General features: G+C 52.0%; 1 protein-coding gene across 3 annotated transcripts in view; it reads left to right on the top strand.

Annotated features, from left to right (window-relative positions):
- The first annotated feature begins 9,203 nt into the window (after window positions 1–9,203).
- HEG1 (heart development protein with EGF like domains 1) overlaps window positions 9,204–14,609 on the top strand; it is an 87,207-nt gene continuing 81,801 nt past the window's right edge. Inside the window, exon 1 of one of the 3 annotated variants that reach the window (XM_032335754.1) lies at window positions 9,204–9,705. In XM_032335754.1, coding sequence (XP_032191645.1) covers window positions 9,375–9,705 — 331 coding nt within the window. In that variant the 5' untranslated portion in view covers window positions 9,204–9,374. Of the gene's footprint in view, window positions 9,706–10,094; window positions 12,110–14,609 lie in introns of those variants that run through there. The other 2 variants (XM_032335744.1, XM_032335757.1) reach the window with 2 other exon arrangements.

The following is a 14,609-nucleotide window of genomic DNA, read 5'->3' as shown; positions in this document are numbered from 1 at the left end:
CTCCCATCCATTTCCCGTCTGCATAGGAGTTCCTGCTAGGTACCCTTCTCATACATGTGGCGTCTTCCCAAATCCCTCTCTCGTGCAGACCACCCTCCTCTCCCCACCAGACAAGGGCAGGGATCCTGTCGGTGGTGTGCACCCTCAGAGCACTGAGCTGGGCCGGCAGTGTGGGGCTGTTCCCTTTGGGTGCGAGCCTCAGAGCACAGGGTCTGTCTGGGTTGGGCGGGGTTGAGGAAGAGCTGGGTGGCACTTGTAGCGGGTACCCAGTCTGCCTCCTCACACTGGGGTCGCAGCAGCTGCCCTGCACCAACAATGACCGCATGTGGGCCCAGAGCATAGGGCCTCAGACTGGTTCTACTCTGCAGCAGACATGCAGCCCTATTTCTGGTCCCACACTCTTTTCCAGTTCTCTCCTTACGAAGTGGGGACGGTACAGAGGAGTGGACAGGGCACCGCGCTGCTGTCTGAAGATAAGTCCCATCTTGGCCGTCTATGTGTTTTTTATGGGCCTATTGTTCAGGTCCCAGAAGCCTTGTCAGTGGCGTTATTACTCCCCGAGATGAGCATGCTCGACTGTCAGAATACTTAGAAGGAACAAACGGTGTCGCAGGCCATGTCTCCACTTGCTCCTGTGAAACAAAGATCTTTGGAAACAGGAGACGTCTTGAGACATTTATTATCTTTTACCTAGTGTTTGTTATCTTTGAGACCCTTACTTACCTTTTATGGTCCACAGTGGGTCAGAGATTAGAGAGATATTTTGTCTAATGAAAGCCACAGGTTTAAGTGTTCCTTTTTTGCCAGTTTTAAAAACAGATAAATGAAGAGACTCCTAACATAACTGTTACTTAGCTTAACCAATACTGAGAGAAGTCAGGATGGCAGTGACCCACAGGGGCAGAGAGTGGAAGGGAACACAGGTGTCTTTCCCTCTGAATGCTGAGGACACAAATATTCTATGAGGGAAATTCGTTGAGCTCTGCGGGACATGTTTATGGCATGCCACGGGTATACTTTTTTCTATGTATATCCCATTTTAATAAAAAATTTCAAATAGTTGCTCATGCTCTTGGGAGAAATTCACACAACACAGAGAGGTACACAGATTCTTCAACCAATTTTAAATATAAAACCCAGGGAATGTGAAAGTTGATTCCACAAATTTTTTTTTTTTAAACGCCTTTAGTTCTATGGAATAGTTTGTTAGAAGAAACAGAACAGAGAAGGAGAGAAACACTGGGTGTGAGTTGATTGGAAGAAAACCATACAAAGAGAAAAAAAAAAAAAAACCCAAAACCAGATCCCCAATGGAGGAGTAGAAAAATGGATGGGTCATGGATGTCAAGTGAGACGTGGAGAAGAGGCAGAAAGAAGCAGAAACAGCCCCATAGAGGAGACACCCAGGAACACAAAGCAACAGAGAAAGACCAAAAAAAGTGGGGAGAGGGTGAGGGGGGGTTAGAGAGGCAGGTGAAAACCCGTAGCCTCCGAGAGCAAGGCAAAGTGGAGGGGCCGGGGGGAAGGGCGGGGGAGTCCAGCTGAGATAGGGACGGGGGACGTTTTCCCTGACCACCAGCTGGACTGGGTTGTGGCTGCCTGTTAAACGGCAAGGCAGCTTGGCAATCACAGTGCCTCCCCAGTGACTCCGGATCAGGGCACAGCCCTTGGGATGTGCTCATCCAGCAATTGTCGACTTCTTGACTGAATGAAAGGATGTCTGAAGACCTAGGCTCCTCTGCCCTCCGTGGGAAGTTCACCTCTGAGTTTTCTGCTCTTCCCCTGGGCCCCCTGCCACTTTGCCCAGTGTCCTGGCATCCTAGGAATTTCCCTGCTTGCTCCGGGGAGGACTTTTCATGCTGGAAGGTTTTGCAAAATAAGACCGCTTTATCAGAATCCTGTTGCGTCGGAGAATGTTCCTGGCTCATTGACGTTTACAGTGTGTAACCGATTTTATCGGAGGAATGTTGTTTGGAATGGAATGGTCCTTTCAGATGGGCAGACAAGAAACGGAAGGTCATTCGAGGACCCACCCCAAGCTGTCTAAGTGGTTACTCCGGGTTGCTGTACGTGATGCTTGGGAGCCTGGCCAAGCTGTGAGCAAGCCTTCCTCCCTGGAGGAGGTCCCTGCGTTCTGCAGCGGGACTGTGGTGTTTATGGCTCACCTTGGCCTTCAAGGCAAATGCACCAGCGGGTGGAGGCAGAGCAAGGGCTCCCTAAGCCTGGGGTCCAGCAAGCAGCCCGGCTCACCGGGACAATGTGAAACCATTCCTGATATGGCAGAAAGGGGACAGTAAGGCTTCTCCTGAGAGGTCAAAAACAGGGAGATGGGTTTGTTCTTCTAGTTCTTTTGTCAAAATCCCAAGGCACTCTGTTTCTGTGGCTCTGAGCAAAATGGTGCTGGTAGGAGGGTAGGGCTTGAATTCTCTCTCCTCTGTTGTAACCCCTAGTGTTGCCAGGGTCAGCAGCTTCTGTCTGAAAGGGTTCTTGTACTGAGTGGGATGTAGAGACTGGGACAGGAAGGGGAGGTCATGTGAGGTCAGAAGTCTTTGTTCCTGGTGGGAGGGAACCTACCCCAAAGTGGTGCCCCTGCTCAGACCAGGGATGCTGGACACTGGTCAGCAAAGAGAGGCAAGTTGGGAACAGCTCGTGCTGTTGGGCACTCTCCAGTAATTTCTGTGAGCCCTTGAATGGGCTGGGCATTCTAGCACATTTTTCACACTCGCTCTGATGTCCAAACTTCTTCATTGTGGTGGGTGGAACCGTGTCCCCAAAAAGATATGTTCAAGTCCTAACCCCGGTCCCTGCGAATGTGACTTTACTTGAAAAGGTCTTTGCAGACGTAATCAAGTTAAAAGGAGATTATCCCGAATTAGGCTGGGCCTAAATCCAAAGACTGTTGCGCTGCAAAGAAGGCCATGTGAAGACGCGGATACAGACACACATGAAGGGGCGAAGGCCATGTGACCAGAGCGATGTGCAGACACGCCAAGGAGCACCAAGGCTCGCTGGCAACCAGCAGAAATTAGGACAATGCAAGGAAGAATTCTCTCCTAGAGCCTTCGGGGGGAGCGTGGCCCCCCTGACACCTTGGTTTTGAACTTGGGACCTCCAGATCTGAGGGAGGATACATTTCTGTTGTTTTATTCCACCATGTTTGTGGCACTCTGCTACAGCAGCCCTGGGAAAGAAATTATATTCATGTTCCTCCAGACTTCCAATCCCTCAGCTCCCCTGCCCCCACTCCAGTCCCTCCATCCTTAGCAGGTAGCCTTGCATTTGCTATTTTACAAAGAAACTCGAAGTCCTCAGCCAGGAACCCAGACCCCTTCGCTGCGCCACCCTCTCCTCTAGCCCTCCCTCCAAGGCCAGTCCCTCTGCCTGCACTCCCGAGTCTCAGAACCCTTTATCCTGCCAACCACCTTTTCTCTTTCTTAGAGCTTTCATTTTCTCTCTCCCGTATACACCCTTTCCACGTTCAAATTCTTCCCCTTGGGGCGCCTGGGTGGCTCAGTGGGTTAAGCCACTGCCTTCGGCTCGGGTCATGATCCCAGGGTCCTGGGATCGAGTCCCGCATTGGGCTCTGCTCAGCGGGGAGCCTGCTTCCTCCTTTCTCTCTCTGCCTGCCTCTCTGCCTACTTGTGATCTCTCTCTGTCAGGTAAATAAATAAATTCTTAAAAAAAAAAAAAATTCTTCCCCTAAAAGCAAGAAAAACTGCGCTACTCCTTCATTCCCCTGTGGCTACTGTCCTGACTCATTCTTCCCCTTCAAAGCCAGACTCTTCTAGAGACTTCATTTCTCCGTCTCCCGCTCCTCCCTACTCGCTCTTTTGCTGCATCTGCTCCAATTGCTACGCCGACACCTTCCTTATTATGGCCATGGGGGACTTCCGTGTTGCTAAAGCCAATGGGTGTTTTCGGTCATCACCTTACATGACCTTCTGTCAGGGTCACGCACTGTGAACCACCACCTCCTTCCCTTTGCTCCAGTGACATGACCTTCTCCTGGGCTTCCTCCCACGTCTGTGTTGTTCCTCCCAGCTCAGTCTCCTTACCCCAAGCCATTTCATGTTGCAGCACCAGGGCTCATTTTTAGGCTCTCTTCACTTACTAGAATGTTTTCTATTCTCGGTGCTCTCATTCCTTTGTAGGCAGATCTGGACCTCTCCTCTCAGCTCCGCATCTGCACATCTGAAGGTACACTTGACATTGCCACTCGGACGTCTGAGTCACCCAGACCCAAGTCCAAAACAAAGTTCATGATCTTAACCTCAAGGATCCAGTTCTCCTCCACCATTCCCTCTCCTTGGGAATGATGCTACCATCCATCCAAACACAAAGGCCGGAAACTCGGGAAATCTTTGACCTCTTCTCCCACATCCTCCACATCCATCAACATACCTTGTGGATTTTGCTTCCTACAATCTCAAGTCCATATTCTTCTGTGTACTGATCTCTATCATCCTTGCCCAAGAATGATCATTTCTCACTTGGACTCCAAGAGTTCAGGAATCAGCTCTCATGTCTTTCTAAGTCCTTCCCCATATCATAGCCAGAATAATGATTTCCAATTGCAATTCATGTCAATCCTCACCCCTTTTTCTTCTCCACTCCCACCTCACCCTACCTCTCCAACTTGAAACCTTAAAATGGCTTTCCTAAATTCTTAAGGTAAAGCAAAAACCTTTAAAATGGGCTGTGAGGGTCTGTGGGACCTGGTTGCTACCAGGATCTCCAACCTCACTTCTCTCCACACTCTTTCTCGCCTGTGCTCCAGCCACATGGGTTTTCTTTTGGTCTTTTAAATGTATCCCAATTCTTCCTACCTCAGGACCTTTGCACATACTGTCCCTACTCTCCCTTGCCTGATTTTCAGCCTGCATATTAATGGCCTACACAGCTTTCAGATGGTGGCTCAATCTCATGTTTACAGGGACATTGAAGAACCCCCCTCCCCCCCGAACAAACAAGTATTCTCTTTTAGGACACTTTCTACAGTGACAAGTTTCCGTTTATGTTCTTTTGATTACTGTCTATCTTCTGCAAACCTTTAAGGTCTATGAGTCTGAGCCTCACCCAAAAACTAGAACAATCCTAGGCACAGATTAGTCGCTTAGTAAATACTAGTTGAATGCCAAAAAAAAAAGAGAGAGAGAGAGAGAGAGAGAGAGAGAGAGAAGGTAATATGTTGGATTCTGGGAATACAAAGATGAATGAGGCATGGAACTTCCCAGAAAGCAGCTCACAAATTGGGGGAGGGAGGGTAAAGCAGATGAGAGGATGACTAAACAGACTCAGGGTGTAATGGGGGCAATTAGCACATAGCAGAGGCCAGAGGAGATGGTGCTGCCTGGGCCCAGCCCACCACCCTCGGATGAAACTCTATGCAGGTGTCTGTTGGCTGATATCAGCCCTCAAGGATCCTGGTCCTGGGATGTCACTGCTCTGCAGCCGCCCCTGCACCCCAGCCATCGCCATGCCACCCCACACTGCCATGAATTCTACAGGGCACTGTCCTCAGGAGCTGGGCACACTTCAGGCCTGTTCAGGGTGCAGTGTTGTTAAAGGCTCTGGTTACAGTGTGGATGCTTCAGTCAGAAGAATTCTATGCCTTCTGGACGATGACCTCATTGTATCCTCAGCCAACCCGGGGAAGCAGCAAAGGGTAATGATTTCTCTCCCCACTCTACAGGTGGGGAGACTGAGGTCAATGGAGATCACTGAACTTGGCCAGGCAGTGAGAACAGCTTGGGAACAGAACTTGGAGGGAACCCAAGGCCCTCTCTCTGGGATCCACCAACCACACCAGTTGGCAGAGGAGAACTCCTCAGGCCGAGGACGAGCTGCAGCAGGAATCTGCAAGCTTGTTTACTTTGGTACAGAAGGACATTTCATCACCTCTTGGAACCACAGAATGCTAAGCAGATGGGCCCTCAGAGATCATCTGATTCAATACCCTTGTTTTAGGCAGGAGGAAACCGAGGCCAGAGCAGTGAATCTCCTTTGCCCTCCCTTTCCTTTCCCTGCCCTACTGATAGTGAGTAGTAGGGCAGAGACTCCTACCTGTCTACCCAGATCCCTTTTCCCCTTCTTTGTCTCTATGCCTAGGCTCTATTTCCCAGACTCCTTTTCAGTCTGGGGAGCCACGTGACAAATGTTCTTTCTGGTAGGACGTGAGAGGAAGGGCCGCGTGGCACGTTCAGGCTTAGCCCTTTCAAATCTCCTGTGCTCACATCTCCGTGTTCTTTCCATGTTCTTTCGACTTCCGGCAGACTGGGATGTCAGTTCCAAGGGCAACTTCGGAAACCAGACATTAGAGAAGGACAGAGCGGCCATCATGTGGGTCCTGGGGAACTCTGTGTGGAGAGGAGCCACACGCTCACCTGCGTGCCTACAGCTGCCAAGAGAACCAGAAGAGTAAAACATTGGTCACGCGAAGCTGCAGCGTTTGGGGGAGGCCGATTCAGCACTGCAGTCTGGCCTAAACCCAATATAGCTCACACAGCAGCCGAATAAGCCCCTGCAAAGCTCCCACTACAGGCATCTTTGGGTGGTGAAGACACAGGCTGACTGCAGAGCTCGCTGACCACCACTTTGGAGGGTCCCCACTCCCACCTCTGGAGAGGTTAGGAATGTCTGGCTCCTGCCTCACTCAGTCTAGGAACTAGGTCCAAGCCGGCTCCCCAACTGATTCATTTTAGGTCAGTAGATGCCCAGGGTTGGGATGGATCTGAGATGTCATCTGATTTCTTCCCCTGGCTCCAGTAAGGGCCTCTTCCAATCCATCAACGGTGACCAAAAATCATGTTTCAGTTTTTATATCCCTGGGCAGAAAACACCACAAATATCCTTAAACACCTGTCTCTTACCTCCCTGCTATGGTGTCAGAAGGTCTTTACTGAACCATAAAACACCAGAGCTGGAGCATATCCTTAGCAATCATCTCAGGCAATCTTCATTTTACAGATGAGGAGACTGAGGTTTGGACCACCCAGTTAAACAGCGGTCAAGTCAGGAAGGCCCACTGACAATTCTTTCTAAGGTTCTCTCTGTCTCCAACTCTCTTTTGCTGTTTTCTCTTCTTTTGTCCTAGAAGGTGATAGAAAAGTGCCCAGGGCCATTTCACTGTGATGAATCTTTCCACATTTTCGTGGGTCTCCCCCTTCTCATCCACAGGGGAAGCACTTCCCAGCTGATATGAGTTTGGCTATTTCTCTTAGAAGACAAAGAGAAGATTAGGGAGGACAATCTGTGATGCTTAGAAGTGAGGACATATCCCAGGTGCATGTTTGCTCCTTGGGCCTTGGTAGTCAATGCAGACTCCCTAGGGATCTCTGAATCTACACAAGAAGCCAGTAAGGGCCATTAAACCCTTGAATGTCACTGGTTGCCAGGGAGGCAACCTGTGCTATGGGAAGAGTAAGAGGAAGGGAGGGCATGGTGGTGACCAGAACCTCCGAGCACAGTGTCTTGGCCTGTTGGGGCTTGTCTGGCTGCATCTGGGCAGCTGGGCAGCTCTGACTGTTAATATGAGAGTAGGATCCTAAGAAGTTGAGCTGGGGCCACGAGGGCAAACCAAGTTACGTATGGGGGATCATTGTATTGGTCCTTTCTTGGAAAGACCTGGAAATTCCATGTGAGAGCCCTGGCAAGTTGGGTTTGTTTTGTGGTTCTTTACAAATGAAATAAAATAAAACCAAATGGTTACTCCCCACTCCCCTGTTTAAGGTGAAGTTGTTTATACACGGCATCCTTTATGTTTTCTGCCAAGTGACTCATTTGGACTGAATCACTAGAAGGTGGGCCTAGGTCCATCTGCAGCTGCTCTGGACACCATGATCTGCTCATTGCCCTGGAGGTGGGGGTCATGGAGCTCTGGAGACAGCAGAGAGAAGTGAAGAAGTGGGGTGGGGTGGGGTGGGGTGGACAGTCAGGCTTGAAAGGGAAGGTCATACTCATAGTTTCCTAAGGGTCTGATGGCCGAGGAGTCCCTGATGAAACTGACGAGATTCTCCCAAGAGCTCCAGTATTCATTTCAGTTGAGACATCATCTAGGTTATTGCAAATTCTGAATTGTGAGACCAGAATTAATAATGCCACACAATCCTTCACAGGTAAATCTCTTAATCTTTGGGTCTAGCTTCAGAATTTTGACCAAATTATTTTCCCATTTTGAGCCCCTTTTTCGTCAACCTAAAAATAAAGAGACTTGCAGTCCCTAAAATTTAGACATATTTTATTCTTTATTTACCCGGAAGGAAAGGGATATGGACACAAATGGAACTTTATTTGCCAAGAAATTTTATTTTCACTGAATCTTTGAATCTCTCCCCTGAAAGTATTCATTTAAAAATTCAGTGATCTCTGTGTGTCCCTTTGTTTAATTTTCTATCTGCAACCCCTTTTCTGATTATGAGTTTGCCTAGCCATGCCCGAATTCATTTCTCTTTTCCCGGTGACCTGTTTGGGTGCCCTGGAGGTGACATTTCTGCAAAACTCTAGGTGTGAGCCAAAGGCAGTGGTCTCAAGGGGAAGGAGTCCAGGCTTGAGAAGGCTCTGGAGAATAAGGTGACTCCCGCGTTGGGCAAAGGATGAGGTGTTAAGCTTGGCAGCAGCGAACCCAGCACCAGCCCTGGGGCCTGGAGGAGTGGTGATGGTGGGAGGGGAGGGTGGCAGTTCCAATTAGCTAGGGGCAGTGACCTCGCGCGGTGGGGAGAGGGGAACAGGTTCCACTTCTCTCACGCACCAAAGCACTTTGTACAATCTGCTTAGTGCTAACCACATCACCCAGTACCCGCTTTTCATCCACGTACTGGGCATTCAAGGAGTTGGGAAATTCCGGTCCCGATTGGGAGGACTCGGCTTTTCTGATTTTTCTCCCAATGGCAGAGCAACCCTAATGGGGGTGGGGAGGGAGTGTGTGTGTGTCTGCGTGTGTGTGTGTGTGTGTGAGAGAGAGAGAGAGAGAGAGAGAGAGCGAGCGAGCGAGCAAAGTTGGCCGGCTGTGCGGACCTCACCCCGCGGTCCCCGGCCGGCCCCCGCCCCCTTCCTGCCCTCTCCCCGCCCCCGGCCCGGCCGCGCTCGGCCGGTGATGTCAACCCGAGGAGGAGCCGCCCGCCCGTCCGCGGCCCGCCCGGGCTAATTAGCATGTAGCGGCGCCGGGGCCGCCTCCGCCTCCGCCGCGCCCGCCCGCCCGGCCCCGGCCGCCCGCCCGCGGCTCCCCACAACTTTTGAGGCGGGGACTGCGCTCGCTGCCTCACTTCGCTCACTTCCCCGGCCCCGCGCGGCGCCCGCCGCCCGCTTCCCTCGCACCCGCGGCCGCCCCGCGCCCGCCCCGCGCGCCGGGCATGTGAGCGCGGGCGGGCGCCGCCACCATGGCCTCGCCGCCGCTCCCGCGCCCGCTGCTGCTGCTGCTGCCGCCGCTGCTGTTCCTGCTGCTGCTGCCGCCGGCCGCCCCCGGGACGCGGGGTTGGCCGCCCTCCCCGGCCCTCCGCGCGCGGAGCGGGGCGCCCCTCGCAGGAGCAGGGCTGGCGCTGCCGCTGGAGCCCGGCCCCGAGCGCGAGCTGCCGCCCACGCCGCCGCCGCCCACGCCACCCCGGGAGCGCCGCGGGCTCGCGTCCCCCGGCCCCAGCCGCACGGCCCTCGGGCTGGCCGCCGCCGCACGCCGGGGACCCTCGCGCCGGGCCCCCCGAGGCGGGAGCGCGGGTGAGTGAGAGCCACGGCCGGGCGCCGAGGAGCCTCGAGCTGGGGGGCGTGGGCGCGCTTCTGGGCCGCATCCCCCGCCCTAGGCCCTCCCGCGAGCTCGGTCTCGGCCGGGGCCCCCCCGCTGACCCGGGTCCCTGGTTGGGGGGTGGGGGTGGCCCAGGGGTGGGCAGCCTGGGAGGGCGGCGAGCGGGAGAGTGGCTTTCCTAGACGCTTTGGCCAGTGGCGAGTCTGGGGGTGTGACCGCCCTGTTCTCCCCCACCCCTTGGAAGAAAACTTGTCTTCCGTGGTGCACCCCAGACCTCTCCCCCACAACACCTCCCTTTGAAAAGAACCGAACCCCCCCGCCCCCCCCCCCCCCCCCCCCCCCCCCCCCCCCCCCCCCCCCCCCCCCACCGCAGACCTTCCAAAAGTGCTTCTCCCACCTCGGAGGTGATAACATCTTCGCCGTCAATTCCCCAATTCCATTCTTTTCCTGTAGCTACACAGAAATGGCCTCTCCAGGTACAGAGCCTAACTTTTAAATATAAATACCTGATTTTTAAGAGTTCTAGCCTTGAGGATATTGGAAAGGACAAAGGACGTAGTTGGAAAGACAACGCTCTACTGGTTCACTCTAAAAGCAGAGGAGGGACGGGGCGATGGTGTGGAGGTGGGGGGTTGCAAGGGCAAACCCCTGCAGGGCAAACAGTGACACTGGACTGTCCCTGAGCCTTTCCTCCCCCCCACCTCTTTGCTTTCCCAGTGGGCCTCTGCTCCATTCATAGCCTTTGCCTATCCTGCTCAGAAAGGGACCTGCCCCCTCTCCTCTGGACCTTTTTATGCATTTTCTTCTTTAGATCTGGAAGAAATGGTTAGGACCCAGTGGAATTCCAAACACAATACCATTGTGACCTTGGGAATGTCACCGCTTTTGATCTCAGTTTCTCCATCTGTGAAATGGAAGTGATGATTCCTGTTCCCCCTAGCCTCCTAGTGATGGCATGACAAAATGAAAGTAAAAATAAAGGACAAGTGCTTTGAACAGTCAGCAATGTGGTGTTAGCCATTGCCTTCCTGTGAGTGACACAAGGCATACCCTCTCTCTCAGGGTCATTCTAGAAAAGCAAGGTTGCTGGCAACACCGATATTGATTTGAATTTTAGGTGAAGTTTTAGAAGATTTCCTTTTCCTAATTGGCACTTCATTTAAGTTTATCATATCACACACACTATCTGGTATAGGAATTAGCTGGCTTCATTGAACCTAGGGATGCTTCCCCTTCTTAAATAAGAAAAAAGTAAAAAAAAAAAAAAAAAAAAGGTCAGACCCCCAGTAAAAACTCAGCTCCGTATTCAGTAGTATTCCCGTCATTGCAGAATGCCTTGTCCTTGTGAATTTCTAAGTCACTGGCCCAAGACTGAGAAACTCAGAACAGTAAGGAAAGGGAGGGGAGAAAGAAGCTTTAGAAGACTGATCAGAGACATACCCACGGTGACTCTGACTCCAGATGACTTACAACGTACATTGTACAACGTACATTGTTTTAAGTTCCATGGGAAGGAATCAACATGAAAGAGAACATTCCCAGGCTTTCCTACACTAGAAAAGTAACTAAGGAACACTGTGTAGTATGTTGTGAGTTTTCTAAGTGGAGACGGAGTACAGGGGATCGAGGCCCTTCCAGAGGAGACACCCAAGAGCTGGGGGCAGGTTTCTCTGGTTAGTGGTCAGGCATTCTTAGCTGCGGAGTCCCATCTTATTAGGGATGGGTGGAGGATGCTGATTTGTGGGGACACTGGCTGGATAAGGTTTGCACTCGAGTCTGCTTCCGTTTCACAGCTGGGTATCCCTACACATCGCAGAAAGCTGGGCCTTACAGGCAGAGGGATAGTGGAGGGAACTGGCTTAGGAGGATGCAGCAGGTAAGAATTGGGGCTGATCTCTTTTGCTAGTTAGGGACATCCCCCTGCCCTAAGGGACCCACACTTCTTTCTAGGTGTGGCAGTAACACTGCTAGTCTTGGCCTTGCAACATTTCCAGTTTGATACATTTTGGAAGCTGAGAGCCATGGAGGCCTGGGGTGCATGAGGCTTTGGAGGAATGCACCTGGGAGGAATGCACCTGGGAGTCCCCAGAGCAGGTAGCAGGAGCCAGAGTAGTCCAAAACTTCCCCTACCTAAGTGGGTCTCTCCTGGCACCCCCTGCAAAGCCCACCCAAGTCATGCCTGCTCTTCAAGAGACCTAAGACCGGATCTCAGGTGGGATGTTAGAAAGGCGAGGTTAAGAGAGGAAATTGATTACCTGTTGAAAACTGCTAGAAGCTTCTAACCGTGGCTGAGGATCCAACATGACCTGTGCTTGGTTTCTAGTGGTGGTTCAAACAACGTCACTTAGAGGGAAACGGCAATGAACAAGAGAGCCAGCAGTAAGTGATTTCTGTGAGTCTGTAGTAATGACTTTGTATTTGGGGGAGGTGCTCGCTCCTGCTGGTAATGAGCCCCAAGTCTTAGAAATAATGTGCTTCATTTGATTGTTGGGGAAACTGCCTGTAGCCCCTTCTGCTGTGGGAATACCAGGGGTCAGTGCCTGGCACTCATGGCTGAGGCTTCTGGATATTGGGTGTCAACAGCAGGGGCCAGAGATGTCCTTTTCTTCCTTGGGGGCCATTTCTAGCCCTTTTCATCTTGGCAGAGGGCAGGACTCTCGCTGCTGAGTAAGCGTACTTGTGTTCCATCTGTGGGGTGTTTGCCTGCCTTCGTCGGCAAATCCCCTACTTGTGTACCCACCTATCACCCTGCTGACTATTCAGATGAAATTCGTGGCTGGTGTTTGAGCCGGTGGAGATGGAGAAGATGCTAAGTCCTAGAGATTTTCTTTTTCTTGGGGTGTGTGTGTTTGAACAACTTAGGACTTCCTGAGCCGCAGCTCTGAGTGCTTAAGTGTATGTGCCTTGATTTTTGTGTGCTCCGTGGACCATGCTTTAATTGTGAGATCTGCAGATGAAAGGGGATGAAAAAGGCTTAAGTCTTAATGAGAATCAATGCAAAAGGAAAGAACTTTCCCACCCAAAGGGGAAATGACGCTGAGTAGCTGAGCAGCCAGCCCAAGGAATAATAATCTTAGAAAAATGCAGCTCCCTGGAGCAAAGGAAGCGCTGTGAGCCCGGCCCCTCCTTACATAGCTGTCCCCTGAAGTGCTCTAACTTTTCAGGCCAACTAGCCCGGAGCTGCAGGGAGAAGCATGACATGGGGCAGCGGCCTAGGCTGGACGGGAGGGGGCCCCGGAGGGAAGAGCATGTGCTGAGGCGGGGGGGGGGGGGGGGGGGGGGTCGTGGTGGGGATTCCTTAGAAGCCCACTTGCACTGATGCACGCTGCTCCAAATAGAAGGAAGCGTGTGGGGAAAGGGATTTTCTGTGGCGTGTGTGTGTGTGTGTGTGTGTGTGTGTGTGTGTGGTGTGTTTGGTGTGTTTAAAAGCCACATCCTTTTAACCTTGCAAGAGCCCTTTTACTGCTTCCCTCGATGGGCGTGCAAATGCTGAACTGGTATTTTCTGCCCAAGACCTGAACCATGTGGGTAGAGGAAGAACAAAAGAGGTCTGGTGCCCAGCTGGGCAGTGACTTCATACCTAGGCTTGAGGGGCTGGGGAAGGAGCCTGTGCGGTCCCCTGTGACTTCAGCAGCCCTGCTGAGCCGGCTGGGAGCTGCGTTCTTGGAGCTGACTTGCTGCCGTCTCAGAGATTCTCACAAAGCGAGCAGAGAACAGATGGCAGTTGTGGTTGTTAGCCGCTTACTGCCTTCTTCCGTGGCTTCGCTCTGCCCACCCCACTTCAGGGAAGGAGACCAGTTTGGGGTTGTCCTTGGACTTGCAGCTTTGAGCACCCATGGGGTCTGGTTGGCACTTTCCCATTTAAGCCTCAAAAAAAGTCCTGTAAGGGAGAGCCCTGCTCCTTCACAGTGGTCGGAGTGGAAGCCTGGTGAGCTTGGATCACACAGTACACGGAGTAACCAAAATTCAGATGGGTTTGACCAGATTCATTTGTTCTCACCACAGTTTGAGAACGATGCAGCCTTGGTCTTCTCAATGGGATCTCCAGGACGAGTGCAGCATGCTGCTTCCTCTCTTCCTTGGTCCCTTGCTCCTGCCCTTTCCTGGAGATCAGGGCACAGAGGCAGGAGGAGGCTATGGAAGTGGTGGTGGGTGGGGACAGGTTGTCCTACAGAGTAGAGATCCAAACAAAAAAAATTTTTTTTTTGGAAATTGCTCAAGACAAGACCGTAAGTCTGTCTATATGTATGAAATGTCATTTTATGTAGATATGGTGAATTGTGCCCTCTCTGTGTGCCAGTCCATATGGTATTGATAGCAGAGGTTACGCTGTTAATTATGGGCCCTGCCGAAATGAGTTAATGATGTTCTCACTGGGCTCTGTGCTGGGAATGTGGCTGATGTTAAGCGGCAGCTGTTACACAACCTCGTTCACTAGGAGAGGTTGGATGGTACCCCGATTCAGAGGCGGTGAAATCGTTTTCTGTCTAACCGCTGTGCGTGCCCTCTCCGACTCATTCCCTCTTCATCTTGCTCAGACAGAACAAAGATGTTTCTATCATGGCTTTTCCCTCTTCTTTTGTTGTAGTGGGGCCGGTGTGTCAGGCTGTGTCAGTCTGGCTAATGTGTAAACCAGAAAGCACTGATAGAGTCCTTTCTATGTATGGGGAGCTCTGCCAGGTGATGTGCAGCCCCCCACAGACAGGAGTTTTGTTGGGACACCAGCATCCACGCTGGAACCAGTAAAATGATGGTGTGTTAGTGATCCAGAAAGGTCGCAAGATCACACTGACCGAAGGAATGGTGTGGAGAGAGGTGACTGGAAAGGTGGAGAGGCTGCTGGGGGCCGGAAACGTGGGCAGGAGGAGAGTGTGGACTG

The sequence above is a fragment of the Mustela erminea genome, chromosome 1 (genome assembly GCF_009829155.1).
Source record: "Mustela erminea isolate mMusErm1 chromosome 1, mMusErm1.Pri, whole genome shotgun sequence".
NCBI classification, from domain to species: Eukaryota; Metazoa; Chordata; class Mammalia; order Carnivora; family Mustelidae; genus Mustela; species Mustela erminea.
The sequence above is the reverse complement of the archived record's forward strand: the minus strand, read 5'-3'. Positions and strand labels throughout refer to the sequence as shown.